The sequence below is a fragment of the Oncorhynchus masou genome, chromosome 29 (genome assembly GCF_036934945.1).
Source record: "Oncorhynchus masou masou isolate Uvic2021 chromosome 29, UVic_Omas_1.1, whole genome shotgun sequence".
In the NCBI taxonomy this organism is placed as follows: Eukaryota; Metazoa; Chordata; class Actinopteri; order Salmoniformes; family Salmonidae; genus Oncorhynchus; species Oncorhynchus masou.
This window is the reverse complement of record NC_088240.1, coordinates 9,657,362-9,682,361: the sequence shown is the minus strand read 5'-3', so window position 1 is coordinate 9,682,361 and position 25,000 is coordinate 9,657,362. Positions and strand designations below refer to the sequence as shown.

The 25,000-nt window shown below is 45.9% G+C and overlaps 1 protein-coding gene across 1 annotated transcript in view; it reads right to left on the bottom strand.

Moving 5' to 3' along the window:
- Window positions 1-15,875: 15,875 nt before the first annotated feature.
- Window positions 15,876-25,000, bottom strand: part of LOC135518965 (tensin-1-like) — a 511,087-nt gene continuing 501,962 nt past the window's right edge. Inside the window, 4 exon segments of the mRNA XM_064943949.1 lie at window positions 15,876-20,476; window positions 22,113-22,142; window positions 22,606-22,674; window positions 24,403-24,571. Coding sequence (XP_064800021.1) covers window positions 20,335-20,476; window positions 22,113-22,142; window positions 22,606-22,674; window positions 24,403-24,571 — 410 coding nt within the window. The 3' untranslated portion in view covers window positions 15,876-20,334.

Genomic DNA, 25,000 nt, shown 5'->3' with positions numbered 1-25,000 from the left:
AAACATGCTTAGGGTGGCAGAGAGAGGAAGGTTGGCAGAGAGAGGAAGAAATGGTTAGGGTGGCAGAGAGACAATGACATGGATAGGGTGGCAGAGAGAGGAAGACATGGTTAGGGTGGCAGAGAGAGGAAGACATGGTTAGGGTGGCAGAGAGAGGAAGACATGGTTAGGGTGGCAGAGAGGAAGACCTGGTTAGGTTGGCAGAGAGAGGATGCCAAAGTTAGGGTGGCAGAAAGAGGAAGCCAAAGTTAGGGTGGCAGAGAGAGGAAGACATGGTTAGGGTGGCAGAGAGAGGAAGACATGGTTAGGGTGGCAGAGAGACAAAGACATGGATAGGGTGGCAGAGAGAGGAAGACATGGTTAGGGTGGCAGAGAGACAAAGACATGGATAGGGTGGCAGAGAGAGGAAGACATGGTTAGGGTGACAGAGAGAGGAAGACATGGTTAGGGTGGCAGAGAGAGGAAGACATGGTTAGGGTAGCAGAGAGAGGAAGCCATGGTTAGGGTGGCAGAGAGGAAGACCTGGTTAGGATGGCAGAGAGAGGATGCCAAAGTTAGGGTGGCAGAAAGAGGAAGCCAAAGTTAGGGAGGCGGAGTGAGGAAGACCTGGTTAGGGTGGTGATGAAGACATGGTTAGGGTGGCAGAGAGACAAAGACATGGATAGGGTGGCAGAGAGAGGAAGACATGGTTAGGGTGACAGAGAGAGGAAGACATGGTTAGGGTGGCAGAGAGAGGAAGACATGGTTAGGGTAGCAGAGAGAGGAAGCCATGGTTAGGGTGGCAGAGAGGAAGACCTGGTTAGGATGGCAGAGAGAGGATGCCAAAGTTAGGGTGGCAGAAAGAGGAAGCCAAAGTTAGGGAGGCGGAGTGAGGAAGACCTGGTTAGGGTGGTGATGAAGCCATGGTTAGGGTGGCGGTGCTAAAATGTACCGTATACCCCAAGTATGAGAGTGTCACCCGGCCTGACAGGCATCGCCAGGTAGAGTACCTCTACAGGGGCAACCAGCTGCCCAGTGCCTTCATCTGCCCAGCTAATCGGTGCTGGCAACCTTCTTCCTTACGCTACAGACAAGGACATATGCCAGCGGGGTTGTATCAGCATCAGGGAAGTGTAACAGTTGTTAAAATACTTTGTGAATTTCACCAGGTTCATAAAATAATCATAAACTGGATGGTTCAAGCCCTGAATGCTGATTGGCTGAAAGCCATAGTATATCAGACCGTATGCCAATTGTATGACAAAACATTGATTTTTACTGCTCTAATTACATTGGTAAGCAGTTTATAATAGCAATAAGGCACCTCGGGCGCCTGTGGTATATGGCCAATATACCATTAAGGGCTGCATCCCAGAACTCTGCGTCTTGCTTGGGAACCGCCCTTGTGATATATTGGCTATATACCACACCCCCCTGCCCTGCAGCCTATGAAATAGGGGAGTGTGTACTGCCCTGCATCCTGGGGAATAGGGGAATGTGTACTGCCCTGCATCCTGGGGAATAGGGGAATGTGTACTGCCCTGCATCCTGGGGAATAGGGGAGTGTGTACTGCCCTGCATCCTGGGGAATAGGGGAGTGTGTACTGCCCTCCATCCTGGGGAGTAGGGGAGTGTGTACTGCCCTGCATCCTGGGGAATAGGGGAGTGTGTACTGCCCTGCATCCTGGGGAATAGGGGAGTGTGTACTGCCCTGCATCCTGGGGAATAGGGGAGTGTGTACTGCCCTGCATCCTAGGGAATAGGGGAGTGTGTACTGCCCTCCATCCTGGGGAATAGGGGAGTGTGTACTGCCCTCCATCCTGGGGAATAGGGGAGTGTGTACTGCCCTGCATCCTGGGGAATAGGGGAGTGTGTACTGCCCTGCATCCTGGGGAATAGGGGAGTGTGTACTGCCCTGTATCCTGGGGAATAGGGGAGTGTGTACTGCCCTCCATCCTGGGGAATAGGGAGTGTGTACTGCCCTGCATCCTGGGGAATAGGGTAGTGTGTACTGCCCTGCATCCTGGGGAATAGGGGAGTGTGTACTGCCCTCCATCCTGGGGAATAGGGGAGTGTGTACTGCCCTCCATCCTGGGGAGTAGGGGAGTGTGTACTGCCCTGCATCCTGGGGAATAGGGGAGTGTGTACTGCCCTGCATCCTGGGGAATAGGGGAGTGTGTACTGCCCTGCATCCTGGGGAATAGGGGAGTGTGTACTGCCCTGCATCCTGGGGAATAGGGAGTGTGTACTGCCCTGCATCCTGGGGAATAGGGGAGTGTGTACTGCCCTCCATCCTAGGGAATAGGGGAGTGTGTACTGCCCTGCATCCTGGGGAATAGGGGAGTGTGTACTGCCCTGAATCCTGGGGAGTAGGGGAGTGTGTACTGCCCTGCATCCTGGGGAGTAGGGGAGTGTGTACTGCCCTCCATCCTGGGGAATAGGGGAGTGTGTACTGCCCTCCATCCTGGGGAGTAGGGGAGTGTGTACTGCCCTCCATCCTGGGGAATAGGGGAGTGTGTACTGCCCTGCATCCTGGGGAATAGGGGAGTGTGTACTGCCCTGCATCCTGGGGAATATGGGAGTGTGTACTGCCCTCCATCCTGGGGAATAGGGGAGTGTGTACTGCCCTCCATCCTGGGAATAGGGGAGTGTGTACTGCCCTGCATCCTGGGGAATAGGGGAGTGTGTACTGCCCTGCATCCTGGGGAATAGGGGAGTGTGTACTGCCCTGCATCCTGGGGAATAGGGGAGTGTGTACTGCCCTGCATCCTGGGGAATAGGGGAGTGTGTACTGCCCTCCATCCTGGGGAATAGGGGAGTGTGTACTGCCCTGCATCCTGGGGAATAGGGGAGCTTGCACTGCTCTGCATCCTGGGGAATAGGGGAGTGTGTACTGCCCTGCATCCTGGGGAATAGGGGAGTGTGTACTGCCCTGCATCCTGGGGAATAGGGGAGTGTGTACTGCCCTCCATCCTAGGGAATAGGGGAGTGTGTACTGCCCTGCATCCTGGGGAATAGGGGAGTGTGTACTGCCCTGCATCCTGGGGAATAGGGGAGTGTGTACTGCCCTCCATCCTGGGGAATAGGGGAGTGTGTACTGCCCTGCATCCTGGGGAATAGGGAGTGTGTACTGCCCTGCATCCTGGGGAATAGGGGAGTGTGTACTGCCCTGCATCCTGGGGAATAGGGGAGTGTGTACTGCCCTGCATCCTGGGGAATAGGGAGTGTGTACTGCCCTCCATCCTGGGGAATAGGGAGTGTGTACTGCCCTGCATCCTGGGGAATAGGGGAGTGTGTACTGCCCTGTATCCTGGGGAATAGGGGAGTGTGTACTGCCCTCCATCCTGGGGAATAGGGGAGTGTGTACTGCCCTGCATCCTGGGGAATAGGGGAGTGTGTACTGCCCTGCATCCTGGGGAATAGGGGAGTGTGTACTGCCCTCCATCCTGGGGAATAGGGAGTGTGTACTGCCCTCCATCCTGGGGAGTAGGGGAGTGTGTACTGCCCTGCATCCTGGGGAATAGGGGAGTGTGTACTGCCCTGCATCCTGGGGAATAGGGGAGTGTGTACTGCCCTGCATCCTGGGGAATAGGGGAGTGTGTACTGCCCTGCATCCTGGGGAATAGGGGAGTGTGTACTGCCCTGCATCCTGGGGAATAGGGGAGTGTGTACTGCCCTCCATCCTAGGGAATAGGGGAGTGTGTACTGCCCTGCATCCTGGGGAATAGGGGAGTGTGTACTGCCCTGCATCCTGGGGAATAGGGGAGTGTGTACTGCCCTGCATCCTGGGGAATAGGGGAGTGTGTACTGCCCTGCATCCTGGGGAATAGGGGAGTGTGTACTGCCCTGCATCCTGGGGAATAGGGGAGTGTGTACTGCCCTCCATCCTAGGGAATAGGGGAGTGTGTACTGCCCTGCATCCTGGGGAATAGGGGAGTGTGTACTGCCCTGAATCCTGGGGAGTAGGGGAGTGTGTACTGCCCTGCATCCTGGGGAGTAGGGGAGTGTGTACTGCCCTCCATCCTGGGGAATAGGGGAGTGTGTACTGCCCTCCATCCTGGGGAGTAGGGGAGTGTGTACTGCCCTCCATCCTGGGGAATAGGGGAGTGTGTACTGCCCTGCATCCTGGGGAATAGGGGAGTGTGTACTGCCCTGCATCCTGGGGAATATGGGAGTGTGTACTGCCCTCCATCCTGGGGAATAGGGGAGTGTGTACTGCCCTCCATCCTGGGGAATAGGGGAGTGTGTACTGCCCTGCATCCTGGGGAATAGGGGAGTGTGTACTGCCCTCCATCCTGGGGAATAGGGGAATGTGTACTGCCCTGCATCCTGGGGAATAGGGGAGTGTGTACTGCCCTGCATCCTGGGGAATAGGGGAGTGTGTACTGCCCTGCATCCTGGGGAATAGGGGAGTGTGTACTGCCCTGCATCCTGGGGAATAGGGGAGTGTGTACTGCCCTCCATCCTGGGGAATAGGGGAGTGTGTACTGCCCTGCATCCTGGGGAATAGGGGAGTGTGTACTGCCCTGCATCCTGGGGAGTAGGGGAGTGTGTACTGCCCTGCATCCTGGGGAATAGGGGAGTGTGTACTGCCCTGCATCCTGGGGAGTAGGGGAGTGTGTACTGCCCTCCATCCTGGGGAATAGGGGAGTGTGTACTGCCCTCCATCCTGGGGAGTAGGGGAGTGTGTACTGCCCTCCATCCTGGGGAATAGGGGAGTGTGTACTGCCCTGCATCCTGGGGAATAGGGGAGTGTGTACTGCCCTGCATCCTGGGGAATATGGGAGTGTGTACTGCCCTCCATCCTGGGGAATAGGGGAGTGTGTACTGCCCTCCATCCTGGGGAATAGGGGAGTGTGTACTGCCCTGCATCCTGGGGAATAGGGGAGTGTGTACTGCCCTGCATCCTGGGGAATAGGGGAGTGTGTACTGCCCTGCATCCTGGGGAATAGGGGAGTGTGTACTGCCCTCCATCCTGGGGAATAGGGGAGTGTGTACTGCCCTGCATCCTGGGGAATAGGGGAGTGTGTACTGCCCTGCATCCTGGGGAATAGGGGAGTGTGTACTGCCCTGCATCCTGGGGAAGAGGGGAGTGTGTACTGCCCTGCATCCTGGGGAATAGGGGAGTGTGTACTGCCCTCCATCCTGGGGAATAGGGGAGTGTGTACTGCCCTGCATCCTGGGGAATAGGGGAGTGTGTACTGCCCTGCATCCTGGGGAATATGGGAGTGTGTACTGCCCTCCATCCTGGGGAATAGGGGAGTGTGTACTGCCCTCCATCCTGGGGAATAGGGGAGTGTGTACTGCCCTGCATCCTGGGGAATAGGGAGTGTGTACTGCCCTGCATCCTGGGGAATAGGGGAGTGTGTACTGCCCTGCATCCTGGGGAATAGGGGAGTGTGTACTGCCCTGCATCCTGGGGAATAGGGGAGTGTGTACTGCCCTGCATCCTGGGGAATAGGGGAGTGTGTACTGCCCTGCATCCTGGGGAATAGGGGAGTGTGTACTGCCCTGCATCCTGGGGAATAGGGGAGTGTGTACTGCCCTGCATCCTGGGGAATAGGGGAGTGTGTACTGCCCTGCATCCTGGGGAATAGGGGAGTGTGTACTGCCCTACATCCTGGGGAATAGGGGAGTGTGTACTGCCCTCCATCCTGGGGAATAGGGGAGTGTGCACTGCCCTCCATCCTGGGGAATAGGGGAGTGTGCACTGCCCTGCATCCTGGGGAATCAGATCATATTGATGCACTAGAAGAGGTAGGCACTTTTTTTCTGTCAATTTCACAAATGTTAGATCTAATAAACACAAAAGTCATGACGCACAGTGTTTTGTTCATGAATAATGTTATATCTTTAGCGTTTACTCGTTTACTTGTCAAGATGCAATTGTATTTGTACTTTTAGGATGATATTAACGTTCTGAATTCAACATGTGGCTACTAGCTAGCTAAGGTTCTGTATGTGTGAATGATGGCGGTCTCCTCCACTGATCCCAGTACAATTCAAAATGTGGTTACTAGCTAGCAAAGGTTCTATATGTGTGAACGATGGCTAGATCCTCCACTGATCCCAGTACAATTCAACATGTGGTTACTAGCTAGCTAAGGTTCTGTATATGTGAACGGTGGCTAGATCCTCCACTGATCCCAGTTAAATTCAACATGTGCTTACTAGCTAGCTAAGGTTCTGTATGTGTGAACGATGGCTAGATCCTCCACTGATCCCAGTACAATTCAACATGTGGTTACTAGCTAGCTAAGGTTCTGTATATGTGAACGATGGCTAGATCCTCCACAGATCCAAGTCCTGTGTATTGAGTCTATGTTGTAGAGAGAGCCGACAATTGGCAGAACATATATGTGCTCAACACATATATGTGTCTTTTCTTTGGCATGCAGAGAACTCTGATACATTAAAACGGCCTAACCTCCGAAGTCTGCTTCGTCAGCCTCATTCAATCTCACACACAACACAGAGCTACAGCGGTGCAGTACAGCACCGGTAACAGAAGGATCAGTCTGTCCGTGCTCCCCGACCTGACCAATGCAGGTAATACAGTAGGACACTGACACTGGGGTCAGGGTCGCTTCCATATTGAATTTCAGGTAGTCAAGATGAATTCACATCCCAGGCCATTGGTTTTAGTAGATCCAGCTAAATACGGGCCCAAATTAATGAAAAATATGAATCAATCCATTAGGGATCGAGGGGTGGGAGGGGAGATGAAAGAGCAGCAGACACAACAACCTTCAAAGTCTTAGCCTGAGTACCTGTTGCAGCACTCCACACATGGCAGTATAAACTATACTATAGTCTTTCATGGCCTGATCAGTTTCTGTTGTCCGTAGCAGTATGTGCCGGTCTCCCATCCAAGCTCTTTCAACACCTTAGACAGACATTCGAAATTCCCAGCCGGCACAGTTGATTGGCCAGGAGGAGGCCAACCTGCTACCCGACACCGGTGTCACTGGGATGGGATGACTGAGAGGAGGGAGCTCCTGGTATTTCCAAAGCACATGGGACTGTTGACTGCCCCCTGTTGCTGGGTGTATACAGTCTTGAACCATGGCCAAAATAACAAAAGTTTGGCCAGAGTTTTATAAAAGGTGGGTGAAGAGGGAGAGGGGGTGAGGTTGGGGAGAAGGTGAGGAAGGAGAGGGAGTGAAGAGAGAGGGGAGAGAGGGGTTGAGGAGGGATAGTTTGGTGAGGGGGTGAGAAGGGTGAGGATATTGAGGGGTAAGTTGGGTGAGGGAGGGGTGAGGAGGTAAGGAGGGTGATGGGGTTAGGAGTGAGGGGTTGAGGAGGGTGAGGATGTTGATTGTTAAGTTCAAAAGAATAGAAGCTAAAAAATATCTGTCACCATTCAAACCAATGGGGGTTCAATGACTTGAGTCAATGATCTCAGAATCATCTTTTTGCAGTTAGAACCGTATAGTCGCAAGCTCTCGACAGGGCTTTCTCAAACAGGTGTGTGTGAATGCTGAGTAAAGAAAATCTGTAATCCACTTGTTGGGGGCTCGTTGGAGATGGCCAGCTGACAGCCCCCAACATTGTCCAAAGCCTGACCATTTGAGTGATTGGAGTGGCAATAGAGGGCCTTGAAGGTAACATGCTAGCCCTCCACCTGCACGCTGACAGGCACCAGCCATGTCACAACAATTACAAACACCCTGACTCAGCCTAACCCCTTACGACCCCCTTCGAGACCCCACTAAACCCTATGCGACCCCTATGGCCATCTGGCCATCTGTTACGTGGGGGGGGGGTGGGGGGGACTGTTTTGATTGGGTGAGGTGGAGTGGTGTGAGATGGGGTGTGGTTATGGATGGGGATTGCGGTTCTTGCACTACTAGGGGAATGGTGCAAGAGCCAGAAGGCAGATAATTCACCAACTGAACTTTCTCTATTTGAATTAGTAAAAAAAATTACATGGATATGGATCTCTCTTTTTTGAGAGAAGTCTGTGTATGGTTTTGTGAAGTCTGTGTATGGTGTGTGAAGTCGGTGTATGGTGTGTGAAGTCGGTGTATGGTGTGTGTCAAATGCATTTAGGGTGTTGAGTGTGTGTGACTTGACGGATCCAGTGTCCTCTCTGTCCTCTCGAGTGGTGGTGGGAGAACACTCCACTCTCACCCCCAATCCCCGTTCAATTCACCCTCACCTTTGACCTCTCATTCCGGGGATATTTATATGGGCCTGGCGTATTTGACCTGCCTGTTGAGGGAGAAGGTCAGAAGGGAGGACAGAGGCAGTGGAGAGCCACCACAGTTTATGCAGGCTTTCGTTCTAGGCCAGCTCTGATTCAAACACACCTGATTCAGATAACTGCAATGGTTTAGAACTGGCACTGCTATGCGTGTTATAAACTGAAGCTTGCTAATATAAATCCAGAGTAAAAATAATATGTTTGAATTGGGATTGAAAAACTGGTTTAGCTATCAATTGTCAACTGTACTTAAATCAGGGTTGTTGAGTTAACGCTTAGCTGTAACAAAAACCCGTAGACACTGTATTTACCCTTATCTTACCATGTAAGTTGAACTTACTTGGACTGGAAATCAGCAATACTTTCTTTACATAATAATGATGGGACGACAACAAAGAAACTATCCAATATTATCGAACACTCTTGCACATTTCCACAGATCAAAGGCGACCAAGTATTTCAAGCAAATCAAACAGCCCACAAATCCCAAACGTTCCTTCCCCTTACCGGGAACTGACATCAATTGCAGGAAGCTCATTGGGTAGCACTATTAAACTATGACAATGTTGTGTTTCTCAGTAATTCCACCTCTCTTATTTATGGAAGGAAGGTAGAAAAAATAAACATCCCAAAGGCAGAGAGATGCAAGCCAGACACGCATGTGAGGCTTTTCAATAACATCCTGAAGGATGTATTTTTATTCAGGAAGCACTAGAGCCCACTCGGGAGGGCCTTGCTGTCCGGACCAACGGTTTTGGGAGCGTTGGATGGAAAGTTTGGACATGGAGTGACTCAGACATGCCAGTCTCTTAGGATGGACAGTGAGGGGAACAGTGTCACACTCACACCTCCGGAACACACACACTGCTGGGTGGAGAGTACACATGCACACCTTCAGAAGAATATACACACACACACACACACACACACACACACACACACACACACACAAACACACACACACACACACGTTCCTAGCCACCCACGCATAATGTAATAATGTGACATGACTTGTTTTGCACGTTCAATGTCTTAACTTGCAGCTCACACTTGACCTTAAAGAAAAACTCCACCCTGTCACGTAGAATGACGCGGGAGAGACGAAGCAGGTACGGGGAGCTAAACATTTATTAAGGAACGGACATGGAACGAGACAGGAACAGCGTCAGCAAACGAGTAACACAAACAAAAAACAATGAATGCAGCAGCAGGGAACAGAGCAGGGAACTGACACATATAGGGGAGGACATAAACAGGTGGTGACTGGGTCCAGGTGACTGTAATATCACCGATGCGCGTGACGAGGGAAGGCAGGTGTGCGTAATAGATGGCAGGAGTGCATGGTGCAGGGCAGCCTGGGGGGAAAAGTGGGAGCAGGTGACACACACCATACACAGACTTCATACAAAACTATCTTTTGGTATTTGTTTCATTAGTCCATTGTTGATATAGCCCCAACATGTTTTGCATGTCAGCAATCAAGTTTTAAAGATATATAACTTGAATTATAAACTGGGTGGTTCGAGCCCTGAATGCTGATTGGCTGACAGCAGTGGTATATGAGACCATATATCTCTAGTTACTTTGGTAACCAGTTCATAATAGCAATAAGGCACCTCTGTGTTTGTGGTATATTGCCAATATACCACCGTTAATGGCTGTGTCCAGGCACTCTGCGTTGCATCGTGGTTATGAACAGTCCTTAGCCAAGGTATATTGTCCATATACCCCACTTCCTCAGGCCTTATTGCTTAAATATACAGCCGGTATGATTCTGCATTATTTAACTGATTCATTTCACCTTTATTTTACCAGATAAGTCAATTGAGAACATTTTTTTCAAATTTACAATAATGACCTGGCCAAGAGAACAGTGAACAAACAGGACAACACACAATACCACTAAAAATAAATAAAGCACACGATCGGGGGAAGCAAATATACAACTATAAGATATATTCCCAGTGGGCTGGAACAGAAAGGTACAAGGCAACACAGCATACTTAATAACCAGCAGGTACATTGATCAGATAGCAGCTCAGTTGATGTTTTTGAAGGAGTCTGGTGAGATGACTGTATCAAGTTTGAGGGTTAAATGAATCATACCGGCTGTATTCTGTATGTAGAAAGTTTTATATCTTGAAAACTTGATAGCTGACATGCAAAACATTTTGGGACAATTTTCAACAACGGACTAAAGAAGCAAATACCAAAAGCTTGTTTTTGGGGGTGGGGTTTTCCTTTAATGACACCTACGCTGTGAGTTACATAGTGTCCTTCATTTTGTAGCACTTCTCAAGCTCCATTTAGTCTGTGTTGTTACACAACACTGGTTTCAGAAGCAGATACTTCTCTGCTTCGAGACGTGTCATGTTTTCATGTGTGGAGACCGACAAAAAAGGCATTACTTTACCAGGAAACTGGACACCTGTTGCCGTACCCCCCCCAACTCAGATTACTGCGCTCAGCAACCAGACAAAATATTGATTTTCCGATTTTCGTCCTTGATCCACAAAGCCCACTTTGATTACATGGGGCTATCTCCCACCCCTGCCCATGCCACCATACAGGCATCCAAATGCTCCATAGTTGTCATTTTCTTGTCAGCAAATTGCCATTTTACTCCAGTGACAATGATATCCCGAGGCACTTTAATTTTTTATATGTGAGGCGGGAAACTATATGCGTAACCTTGTGCTAAATGGTGTTGTTGTAGTTTTCCCATCTGCACATAGGGTGGTGTTTGAGTGCTGTTATTCTCAAGAGCTTAGAAATGAATTAATTCAGAAATGAACACATGCACACGCACACTTTTGCACCCGGGGGAACTTATGCACCCGGAGGGACTTGAGCTTGATCTTGCACTCGGAGGATGGGGGAAAATAAGCTTTGTCCCTTACACGAACAACTCCTTCCCGCCCCTCAAGCGTATAATATGTGTGTGTGTGTGCGTATACCTACAAGTGCATGGACGTGGATGCACGCGCACGCACACACACGCACTTACACAAATACACGTGATGACTACTGGCTCTAAGCATGGATGCACAGCCTTACTGCCCATCAGCTCTCTCTCTCTATCTCCGTCTAGAAGAGAAACACTGACATCAAGAGGCTAGGAGAGTGTGTTACAAGTTCAAAAATGGTTATGCGCATTAAGTATTCTTGTAGTATGTGTGTGCCAATATGACGCAGTGTTTTTGAATCTTGAAATTGTTTACTGACCTTTGGATTATTCTGTTTCATTTGTTCCCAGGGGGGAAGGGGAAGGCACCTAGGGAGTGCTAAAGCAAGAGGCCTGCGGGCATATATTATCCGTAGTATTTACTGTCTATGCACACTAGGTAAGACCTGGGCGGAACACCCCCTGTATTTTGGTTAGCGCACCAGGTGGTGCTAAAAGATTAGGTAAGTAGTGGGTAGGCAGGTAAGGTAGGAGAGGGGGCTCTTTAACCTTTACTTTCTTTGCATTGTTTCCGTCCAGACCCTTTTGCCCAAATTACCGTGTGAAGGAATACATCCTTTCCCAGCAAACGGTACATTTCCTGCCTTTGTCATCCTTACCCGCACCTACAGTCCCTTACATCTTTCACTCCACGGGGAGTTGAGTTGTAGCAGGGTGTTGCGTTCCCTCTTCCTACAGGCTTACATAACCCTACCATTCAGGAATCAGATGGTATCTACCATCAAGGAATGAGATGGTCACTACCATCCAGGAATGAGATGGTCACTACCATCCAGGAATCAGATGGTATCTACCATCAAGGAATCATATGGTAACTACCATCCAGGAATCAGCTGGTATCTACCATCCAGGAATGAGATGGTCACTACCATCCAGGAATCAGCTGGTATCTACCATCTAGGAATGAGATGGTCACGACCATCCAGGAATCAGCTGGTATCTACCATCCAGGAATGAGATGGTCACTACCATCCAGGAATCAGCTGGTATCTACCATCCAGGAATCAGCTGGTATCTACCATCCATGAATGAGATGGTCACTACCATCCAGGAATCAGCTGGTATCTACCATCTAGGAATGAGATGGTCACGACCATCCAGGAATCAGCTGGTATCTACCATCCAGGAATCAGATGGTCACTACCATTTACATTTTACATTTAAGTCATTTAGCAGACGCTCTTATCCAGAGCGACTTACAAATTTACCATCCAGGAATGAGATGGTCACTACCATCCAGGAATCAGCTGGTATCTACCATCCAGGAATCAGATGGTATCTACCATCAAGGAATCATATGGTAACTACCATCCAGGAATCATATGGTAACTACCATCCAGGAATAAGATGGTATCTACCATCCAGGAATCATATGGTAACTACCATCCAGGAATCAGATGGTATCTACCATCCAGGAATGAGATGGTCACTACCATCCAGGAATCAGCTGGTATCTATAATCAAGGAATCATATGGTAACTACCATCCAGGAATCAGATGGTAGCTACCATCCAGGAATCATCTGGTTAACCTGTTTGGAGTAGGGGGCAGCATTTTCACTTTTGGATAAATAACGTGCCCAAACTGAACTGCCTCCTACTTTGTCCCAGATCCTAATAAATGCATATTATTATTGGTATTGGATAGAAAACACCCTGAAGTTTCTAAAACTGGTTGAATCATGTCTGTCAGTATAACAGAACTTATTTAGCTGGCGAAACCCCGAGGACAAACCATTCAGATTTTTTTTTAAGTCACTGTCTTTTCAATATGTTTTCATGGGGAATCCAGAATTCTAATCAACTTTCCTGCAGTTCCTACTGCTTCCACTGCATGTCACCAGTTTGTAGAAATTGGTTGAGGTTTTTCCTTTGTGTAATGAACTCGCTCATAACGAACGTCACTTCATGTGAACCTTTTGATAGACGCACATAACCAGAAAAGTAGCGTCCGTTTGTTTTGCTCCTGTATTGAACACAGATCATCCCTTCGTTAATTTGATAATTTGATAGATTATATACGTTTAGAAATACCTAAAGTTGTATTATAAAAGTAGGTTGAAATGTTTTGGCAAAGTTTACAGGTAACTTTTGAGATATTTTGTATCGACGTTGCGTAAGTTGGAAGCGGTGTTTTTCTGGATCAAACGCGCCAAATAAATTGACATTTTGGATATATATCGATGGAATTAATTGAACAAAAGGACCATTTGTGATGTTTATAGTACATATAGGAGTGCCAACAAAAGAAGCTCGTCAAAGGTAAGGCATGATTTATATTTTATTTCTGCGTTTTGTGTCGCACCTGCAGAGTTGAAATATGCTACTCTCATTGTTTACTGTTGTGCTATCATCAGATAATAGCATCTTATGCTTTCACCAAAAAGCCTTTTAATGAAAGTTTGATTTTTACAGAAATGTATTTGAATTTTGCACTGCATTTTCCCAGACTATTGGCCATGTGGGATGCAAGCGTCCCGCCTACCCCAGAGAGGGTAACTGCCATCCAGAAATCAGCTGGTAACTTCCATCCAGAAATCAGCTGGTAACTACCATCCAGGAATCAGAAGTTAACTACCATCCAGAATTTAGATGGTAACTACCATTCAGGAATCAGCTGGCAACTACAATCCAGGAATCAGATTGTAACTACCATCTTGGATTCAGTGGTTAACTGCCATTCAGGAATCAGATGGATACTGCCATCCAGGAATCAGATGGTACTACCATCCAGGAATCAGCTGGTACTACCATCCAGGAATCAGATGGTACTACCATCCAGGAAACAGATGGTCACTACCATCCAGGAATGAGATGGTCACTACCATCCAGGAATGAGATGATCACTACCATCCAGGAATCAGCTGGTACTACCATCCAGGAATCAGCTGGTATGAGTAAGTAGAGTGAATGTTTGGGCGGTGTATACCATGTGTATCCAGTACATACGACTGACAAATCCTGAAACAAACTGTGTGTGTGTGTGCGTGCACGTGTTTGTGCATGTGTGTGTGTGTGTGTGCGTGTGTGTGTGTGCACATGTGTGTGTGCGTGTGTGCGTGTGTGTGTGTGCACATGTGTGTGTGTGTGTGTGCGTGTGTGTGTGTGCACATGTGTGTGTGTGTGTGTGCGTGTGTGTGTGTGCACATGTGTGTGTGTGTGTGTGTGTGCGTGTGTGTGTGCACGTGTGTGTGTGTGTGTGCGTGTGTGTGTGTGCACGTGTGTGTGTGCGTGCGTGCGAACAAAGTTCAGAATTCTATTTTGCACTTTCATCTTTCATGTGAACAAACATATTCAATATGAACAGACATCAGACAGGCAAAATGTATTCTCAAGTACACAGTGCATTTGGAAAGTATTCAGACCCCCAAACTTTTTCCACATTTTGTTATGTCACAGCCTTTTTCTAAAATGGATTAATTCGTTTTTTTCCCCCTCATCAATCTACACATAATACCCAATAATAACAAAGCAAAAACACGTTTTTAGAAATGTTTGCAAATGTATTAAAAACAAAAAACTGAAATATCACATTTACATAAGTATTCAGCTCCCTTTAGTCAGCACTTTGTTGACGCACCTTTGGCAGTCATTACTGTCTTGAGTCTTCTTGGGTATGACGCTACAAGCTTGGCACTCCTGCATTTGGGGAGTTTCTCCCATTCTTCTCTACAGATGCTCTCAACCTCTGTCAGGTTGGATGGTGAGTGTCGCAGCACAGCTATTTTCAGGACTCTCCAGAGATGTTCGATCGAGATCAAGTCCAGACTCTCCTGCATTGTCTTTCACTCCTGCATTGTCCTTGGCATTCAATCTTAGTTTCATCAGAGCAGAGAATTGTGTTATCACGGCCTAAAAGTCCTTTTGGTGCCATATGGGCTGTCATCTGCCTATTTTCCCAGGAGTGGACTTCTGTCTGGCCACTCTACCTTATGTAGACAGGTGTGTGCCTTTCCAAATAATGTCCAATCAATTGAATTTAACCCCGGTGGACTCCAATCAAGTTGTACAAACATCTCAAGGATGATCAATGGAACCAGGATGCACCTCAGCTCAATGTCGAGTCTCAAAGCAAAGGGTCTGAATACTTATGTAAATAAGATATATATATATTTTTTTTTTTATAAATTCGCCAACATTTTTTAAAAATCTGTTTTTGCTTTTCATTATGAGGTATTGTATGTCGATTGATGAGCGGAAAAAAATATGTAATACATTTTAGAATAAGGCTGTAACGTAACAAAATGTGGAGAGGGGCCTGAATAATTCCCAAATGCACTGTACTTAAAATATCAAGTGATTATTGAAGAATGTAACTTGTGGATGTCTTATGCCTCTTGCCAAATCAGAAACATGTTTGTTAACAAAGTAAATGTAATAAACAACATAGTAAACTTTTATTTTGGTCCAGTGGATGGTCTTTGTGGCCATATGACTGTCTGTGAATGTGCACAGACAGTCATTGCATTTCTCCACCCTTATCCCTTGGCTGTTTACAGGAACAATGGCGGTGTGTCCACTTTGTCCTGTATTAACTACAGATTGCTCCATTAACCTTTAACCTAACCTTCTGCCCAGTGTGGTTTAACTTGTCTAAAGTATGGTATCTTTATAGTTGTGTTATTTTGTCTGTTTTTTGTTGTTGTTGAGTATATTATTTATGTTGTAAATATTGTGTTTGTGATTGTATGTAAAACTGAATAAACAAAGTTTTCCAACAACAAAAAACACAAATGACTTTTAATATGTTTTTTTTTTCTTCTCAGAAACAAAAGCCATACAATAAAGCAAATGAAAATACATACACTTCTGTACAGGCATCGCAGCACATTCATGCACACATTCTAAGGCTATTTCCTCAAAGTGCCACATGTACATCAGAAGAGACTTCTCACACGCCAAATAACGTGAGACTGACATTCAATTTGTGGTAGAGGGGGATTGACCCGACAAGCATTTCTCACACGTTTCTCATAGAAAAATGCAGAATCAACCATGCTTTCGACACATATAGTATTACAGTAGTGGAGACTCATCAAAATAATAAATACAATTCATTTAAAATGGAGGGATTCTCATTGAAGCGGAATGAACGGTTGGAACAGAATGGAACGAGTACAGACGTCATGGAAGAAGACCCAGTGGAGCTTAAAAACAAAACATTAAGCGGTAACAGAAGTGGACAAGCAAATATTTAGTGTGTATTTTGACATGACAGAATACCATATGTAAATGCTTGTTCTTTTTTCACTGGAGTAGATGTGACCATCGAGGTATATGACTAATCTGCTCCAAACAGAATCCAATTGAGTAAAGGACATTCACAAAATCAGAATGGCCAAACAAAGAGACATAATGACATAATACTTCCTTATTCTGAAAATAATATAGTCAGCCATTTGAGTTTCGCTGGTCCATTGAAGGTCATTGCTGAAATCACGGGTTAAAACGTCGGAGTGAAAACACAATGGGTGGTCAAACGTTGGTTCACCACATGAGGGCAGTAGGCCCTACATAACAACGTGAATAATTGCTTAAGATTTTAATACGGTGGTGCTTCACTAAACCTGCGATGTTAGATAGAGGAAGTAGTCACGGAAATAATATCTGGCCTCCAAACATGCAGTGAACACACAGCTACACATAGGTGCATTGATATTTTATATGACGTGTAAGTGCTTAACTTTGGCCATTTCATTTTAGGCAGGTTTATTTTGAATTTGTTTTTAAAATGTTGGCACAATTTTGCAACAAAGAACTTTGCTAGACGCTCTTTCTCCCCCATACCAAAGGATGCTTTATACAAAGACTCATAACATAAACAAAGTAATGCAGTGAATTGTTTTAAAGCAAAGCTTTAAAATCCATACACTTCACACCATTTATTTTGATGTAGTTCAGTCTCATGAGTTATAAATCTTTGCAAAAGTACAGAATAATATTTTTCGACACTCAGTAATCTTTATGGTTGGACTATATATGTCAATTTATTATATGAGTTAAAAGAGTGACAGAGCAAAAAAATAAACATGTTTTATATATATCTATATATATATATGTCTATATATGTATATTTATATAGCTTACTTGTGGGTATGATGTGGGTGTTACACGTTTGATAGGCTGATCTGTAAAGATAGTGGACTCTCTCAATCTTTACTGGGACGGTTGCAGGGGTAGAAAAATGTTAATGTTCCGAAGGAGAAGAGAGAGAGCTTGACGCTTGGACTCTGGACTCTCGTTGCCCGTCCGCTCTTCAAAAATCAGCAGTGATCTCTGACCTTCCATGATGCTTATACATGCACAGCGGAGAGGAGTGGCACTTATGATAGGCAATGGTAGACACACAAAGGGGAACCAATCAGCCAAAACCAAATGTATCCATAGAGGGGTGCATTGCAGGCTGGACTAGAAGGGTAACAGCAGACGCCAGCTCCCAGCGTCATTACAGGGTTCTAATACCCCTGTGTAGGTGAATAGTTGGACCAAACTGGACAAGCTTCTATCTATCCTCCATCCTTCAACCATTCAAAAGAAGAGGGGAAAAGAACGGTGGAAGTCAGAGGGGACCAATACAGATGTGTTCTGTTGTTCTGAAGAGAACAGCTGATGTGTTCTGTTGTTCTGAAGAAAACAGTGGAAGTCAGATGTGTTCTGTTGTTCTGAAGAAAACAGTGGAAGTCAGATGTGTTCTGTTGTTCTGAAGAGAACAGCTGATGTGTTCTGTTCTTCTGAAGAAAACAGTGGAAGTCAGATGTGTTCTGTTGTTCTGAAGAAAACAGTGGAAGTCAGATGTGTTCTGTTGTTCTGAAGAGAACAGCTGATGTGTTCTGTTGTTCTGAAGAAAACAGTGGAAGTCAGATGTGTTCTGTTGTTCTGAAGAGAACAGTGGAAGTCAGATGTGTTCTGTTGTTCTGAAGAGAACAGTAAAAGTCAGATGTGTTCTGTTGTTCTGAAGAAAACAGTGGAAGTCAGATGTGTTCTGTTGTTCTGAAGAGAACAGCTGATGTGTTCTGTTGTTCTGAAGAAAACAGTGGAAGTCAGATGTGTTCTGTTGTTCTGAAGAGAACAGCTGATGTGTTCTGTTGTTCTGAAGAAAACAGTGGAAGTCAGATGTGTTCTGTTGTACTGAAGAGAACAGTGGAAGTCAGAGGTGTTATGTTGTTCTGAAGAAAACAGTGGAAGTCAGATGTGTTCTGTTGTTCTGAAGAGAACAGTGGAAGTCAGATGTGTTCTGTTGTTCTGAAGATAACAGTAAAAGTCAGATGTGTTATGTTGTTCTGAAGAAAACAGTGGAAGTCAGATGTGTTCTGTTGTTCTGAAGAAAACAGTGGAAGTCAGATGTGTTCTGTTGTTCTGAAGAGAACAGTGGAAGTCAGATGTGTTCTGTTGTTCTGAAGAGAACAGTGGAAGTTGGAGGAGACCAATACAGATGTTCTGAAGAGAACAGTGGAAGTCAGATGTGTTCTGTTGTTCTGAAGAGAACAGTGGAAGTCAGATGTGTTCTGTTGTTCTGAAGAGAACAGTAAAAGTCAGATGTGTTATGTTGTTCTGAAGAAAACAGTGGAAGTCAGATGTGTTCTGTTGTTCTGAAGAGAACAGTGGAAGTCAGATGTGTTCTGTTGTTCTGAAGAGAACAGTGGAAGTTGGAGGAGACCAATACAGATGTTCTGAAGAGAACAGTGGAAGTCAGATGAGTTCTGTTGTTCTGAAGAGAACAGTGGAAGTCAGATGTGTTCTGTTGTTCTGAAGAGAATAGTGGAAGTTGGAGGAGACCAATACAGATGTTCTGAAGAGAACAGTGGAAGTCAGATGTGTTCTGTTGTTCTGAAGAGAACAGTGGAAGTCAGATGTGTTCTGTTGTTCTGAAGAGAACAGTGGAAGTTGGAGGAGACCAATACAGATGTTCTGAAGAGAACAGTGGAAGTCAGATGTGTTCTGTTGTTCTGAAGAGAACAGTGGAAGTTGGAGGAGACCAATACAGATGTTCTGAAGAGAACAGTGGAAGTCAGATGTGTTCTGTTGTTCTGAAGAGAACAGTGGAAGCCGGAGGAGACCAATACAGATGTTCTGAAGAGAACAGTGGAAGCCGGAGGAGACCAATACAGATGTTCTGAAGTCAGATGTGTTCTGTTGTTCTGAAGAGAACATTGGAAGTTGGAGGAGACCAATACAGATGTTCTGAAGAGAACAGTGGAAGTCAGATGTGTTCTGTTGTTCGGAAAAGAACAGTTGAAGTCAGATGTGTTCTGTTGTTCTGAAGAGAATAGTGGAAGCCGGAGGAGACCAATACAGATGTTCTGAAGAGAACAGTGGAAGTTAGATGTGTTCTGTTGTTCTGAAACAACAGTGGAAGCCGGAGGAGACCAATACAGATGTTCTGGGGTCAGATGTTTTCTGTTGTTCTGAAGAGAACAACTGTGCTTTTTCCTTATTTTCTTTCTCTACAGTAAGCTCTAAAAAAAATGACAACAACATTTTTAGGCCCCAAGTCATCCAAGTCACCCACGCCCTACCAAGAGAGCACTCTGTGATATTTACATGGATTCAACTCGCCAGCATACAAAAACGTACTTGAATACGGTTTGCGAAGAAAGCAAAGATGCAAACTTTTTAGGAATAAAATAAATACAGTATTTACTTGTATATAGAAAGAACATGAAATGTAAATGCTTTGATAAAGTAGCCATTTTTTTTTACCAAATATTGTCTCAAACATACCTTCAGTGACATTGCTGCTTTTTAAAAATCTTTGGTTGAACAGTCCAAAACCAGACAGCTTCACACCCTTCTTTACATCACACAACTTTACTACTTCTTCTCTTTTTCATGCATCACACTCACTGACATCATCACTGACATGATTTCCTCTTCCTGTTCTTGTGCTGCCCTGCTAGAGAGATCACAATGGCCTCCCATAGCCAACATTCAAGAGCTTACACAGCCACACCCCACAAACTGCACTTCCTCTATCCCCCCTAGTTCGCGCCACGAAGGAGTCCTTCCAAGAAGAAACACACACACACACACACACACACAGATAAAAGACGAGATCAGAAGGAAAGAGGTGAAACCTAAGATTAAACTTAGAATACAAACTAAAAAAAAGGAAATATATTCCCTCCGTAGTTAAAAAGAACAACAACCCAAAAAAACTAAAAGCCAGGGGTCGCCAAAAGGTCAGCTCATCGTTTCTGTGAGCCGCTCATCACTTTGGAGACAAAGTTGACGATGGCGCTGGCGGGCTGATCGGGGTCCATCTCGGCAAAGAGGTGACTGACGTTGTCAGTTGTGCTTCCTTGCTTCCGAGCCACAAACCCAAAAAACCTGGAAAAGGGAAGGGTTGTTGTCAATGTCGTTTATAGGCTTGTTCTAACTGGTCAAATTCATCTGTAGGAAATCATATGAATCAGAGATGAAAAGTGTGTGTGTGTGACCAAATGGGAGGTTTGAACCATGGTTGTTTTCATGCTACAAGACTGTTTTAGCCCGCTGAGCTAAAGCATATTACTTCAGGTCTTAGGCAAGGTTACTCATCGCTTGAGCTGGTTCAACCAAACACATCCATTATCATTGATGCATGCTTTACTGTATCCATTAAGAGATAGTGTTCTGCTAAATTGTTTGTATTCCATCTCTATAGTTCCATGGTTAGTATCTAGGGGGCGCTCCATGCCACTGTTAACATATGGAAATATTTAAGGTTCAATTCAATTCAAATCGGCGAAGTTCGGCTACATCTCTGACTGAGCCGACATATGCAGCGTTTACAGAGAATGCAGTTTCCGAGAACAGGTGAATATTGCCTTTAGATTTCAATTGCGCTACAGCACTGAACGTTAGGGATATGCATTGAATATAAGCCTTTCTTCATTCTGTAACCAGGGCCTGAAACTATCTTTGGGGAAAACGTTCACACTATTTATTAGCATTTGGTTGGAGCATTTTTTACAGCCCTGGCTGTAATGATAAATATTTCACAGTAATTATAATGATATTTTGTCTACTTGATTTACTCTTTTGCCTGTTAGACCATATGAGTTTATATAATTGAGCCCTAAGTCTCATAACGGTAAATTCATAGGCACTTTGATCCCTGAGTTTAAAACCCCAAACCATGACATGCTGTAATTTCTAAACTCGTGACTGCCAACACTGGGTTTTGTTGGCTGAAGGGACACTCTTTTATCTTCAGCCCAGTCATCTCTCCATCCATCTATTCTTCCTCTCTGAATCGTTGGTGGGGAGCTTTCATCCCTTCTTCTCCCCCCTGGTTTGATGTCTGAGCTACTAAATATGGCCTTTTATTTGATTTAGGATGGAGGAGAGTACTAATTGAAGTCACATGGGCCAATGTATTAGAGGCAGGTCAGGAACTGATGATAAGTCTGTCTAAGTGACCATTGTGGTCAAGCTGAACAACTGATTTGGAATCAGATCTAACTAACCTTAGTTCTAACCGGTGCCGTTAGGTGTTTAACATCAAAACCATCCTTGGACCAGTTGCTAAAAGTATCAAGCTAAGTTGCTTCACTTTCTTCAGTGGTTCTGCGACTGTCAGTCAAAGTAAGGTTGGGCAATCTATAAACAGTACAGACAAAAATACACTAGGACTACCCCCTTTCTTCTACGCTTCAGCTAATCTCTGCTATTATCTATGCATAGTCACTTTAATAACTCTACCTATATGTACATCGTACCTCAATTACATCGACACCGGTGCCCCCACACATTGAGTCTGTACCGGTACCCCCTGTATATAGCCTCGCTATTGTTATTTTACTGCTGCTCTTGAATTATTTGTTACTTTTATTTTTTTAATGTATTTTCTTAAAAATGCACTGTTGGTTAAGTGCTTGTAAGTAAGCATTTCACTGTAAGGTCTTCACCTGTTGTATTCGGAGCATGTGACAAATAAAATGACATTTGATTCGGTACTCAAATGCATATACTGTATACTTACTTGGCTGTGCCCCCATCAGGTTTATTCCACCTATAGAGAGATAAATAAACAGTATTATATCATGTAACATTATGTACGATACATTCAGGTCATAGGCCCCATTCATTTCAAACAGCAAACATTACTGCCTTTCGTTTACTGTCCCCGAAAGTGTGTGTGTGTGTGTGTGTGTGTGTGTGTGTGTGTGTGTGTGTGTGTGTGTGTGTGTGTGTGTGTGTGTATGTGTATATATGAGTGTGTGTGTGTATATATGTGTGTGTATATATATATATATATATATATATATATATATATATATATATATATATATATATATATATATATATATATGTATGTATGTATGTATGTGTGTGTGTGTGTGTGTGTGTGTGTGTGTGTGCGTGTGTGTGTGTGTGTATGTATATGTATTTATGTGCGTGTGTGTGTGTGTGTGGGTGGATGTGTGTATATATGTATGTATGTGTGTGTGTTGTAGCTCAGTGTGGACACTCACTTTCTCTCCTGGGGGTCGACATCACAAAATGTGACAGTGTTGATAGGGTAGTGGCGCCGGAAGAAACGCCTGTTAGGGAAAAACACGGTTTAACACACTGCACTATAGCAACTCATAGACTACTACAGCACAGCGCAAGTTGGATTGAAAAGAGCCCTCAGTCAGAGTGAGCCGTTTGACATATTGTCATTATGGTTCAAATATTGTTGATCAGTTTTAAAAATGCAATATAGAGTCTTGTAGAGTGAACTCTCATCGCGATGAAAAAAGTAACGCTACCTATACTTTTCATGCATTTGTCCGCAAAAGGTGAGTAAACTGTCCCTTAAAAAGGTGGGTAAACTGTCCCGTATAAAGGTGTGTGAAATGTATTTACTTGTGTCTCCCCGACACTATAACCCTACACTCTACACCCCTACTCCACCCCTACTCCACTATACCCCTAATCCACTACTCCACCTCTACTCCACTATAACCCTACACTCTCCACCCCTACTCCACCCCTACTCCACTATAACCCTACACTCTACACCCCTACTCCACCCCTACTCCACTATACCCCTAATCCACTACTCCACCTCTACTCCACTATAACCCTACACTCTCCACCCCTACTCCACCCCTACTCCACTATAACCCTACACTCTCCACCCCTACTCCACCCCTACTCCACTATAACCCTACACTCTCCACCCCTACTCCACTATAACCCTAAACTCTCCACCCCTACTCCACTATAACCCTACACTCTCCACCCCTACTCCACCCCTACTCCACTATAACCCTACACTCTCCACCCCTACTCCACCCCTACTCCACTATAACCCTAAACTCTCCACCCCTACTCCACTATAACCCTACACTCTCCACCCCTACTCCACCCCTACTCCACTATAACCCTACACTCTACACCCCTACTCCACCCCTACTCCACTATAACCCTACACTATACACCCCTACTCCACCCCTACTCCACTATACCCCTAATCCATTACTCCACCCCTACTCCACTATAACCCTACACTCTACACCCCTGCTCCACCCCTACTCCACTATACCCCTAATCCACTACTCCACCTCTACTCCACCATAACCCTACACTCTACACCCCTACTCCACCCCTACTCTACCACCACTCCAATATAACCCTAATCCAGTACTCCACCACTACACCCCTACTCCACCACTACACCCCTACTCCACAACTATACCACTACTCCACTACTACACCTCTACTCCACAACTACACCTCTACTCCACCCCTACTCCAGTACTCATTCACTACCCACTACACCCCTACTACACCACTACTTCACCCCTACTCCACCACTACACCCCACACCCCTACTCCACTACTCCACCACTACACCCCTACTTCACTACTCCACCATTACACTCTACTCCACAACTACTCCACTACTCCACCACTACACCCCACACCCCTACTCCACTACACCACCACTACACCCCTACTCCACTACTCCACCACTACACCCCACTACACCCCTACTCCACTACACCCCTACTCCACCACTCCACCCCTACTCTACCAGACCCTTATCCCACTACTCCACTACTCCACCCTACTCCACTACATCTCTACTTCACTACCTCCACCATTACTCCACCACAACACCCCTACTCCATTACTCCACCCCTACTCCACTACTCAACTACACGCATAATCCACCACTACACCCCTACTCCACCACTCCACCCCGACTCCACTACTCCACTCCACTACACCACTACTCCATTATAATCGCTTGTTTGTCCTATTCCCTACTCCCTACTCACTTCCTATGGTTATCCGTCAGGGTGATGCCTTGGGGCGACACCTTGAAGTGCACAACGGTGGCGGTGGGCGGGGACGCGGCGGCCATCGTCTCCGAGATCGCCTTGGCGATGGCCTGAGGTCCTGTCAGAGACTCCATGTCCACCGAGTTGATGTACAGCACATTGCATGCTGGGGAAAAAAAAGTGAGGTGTAGCTAATCAGCACAGTGCATTTCACACAAAAAGGAGAGAGATGATGTCATGGGCTTTTCAATGCTACAACATGTATTGGTTTGGTTGTAGTGCTTTCTGTTGTGACGTGACATGACCAACAGTTTATATTTGTTTTATAGGATGTATTATGTATGCTTAAGAGCAGAGTAACATGGAGTAATCTATTACAAAATGCTATTTGACGCACACCGAGTGGACAAAACATTAAGAACACCTTCCTAATATTGAGCTGCAACCCATTTTGCCCCTCAGAACAGCCTCAATTCGCCGGGGCGCATGGACTCTACAAGGTGTCGAAAGCGTTCCACAGAGATATTGGCCCATGTTGACTCCAATGATTCCTACAGTTGTGTCAAATTGGCTAGATGTCCTTTGGGTGGTTGGT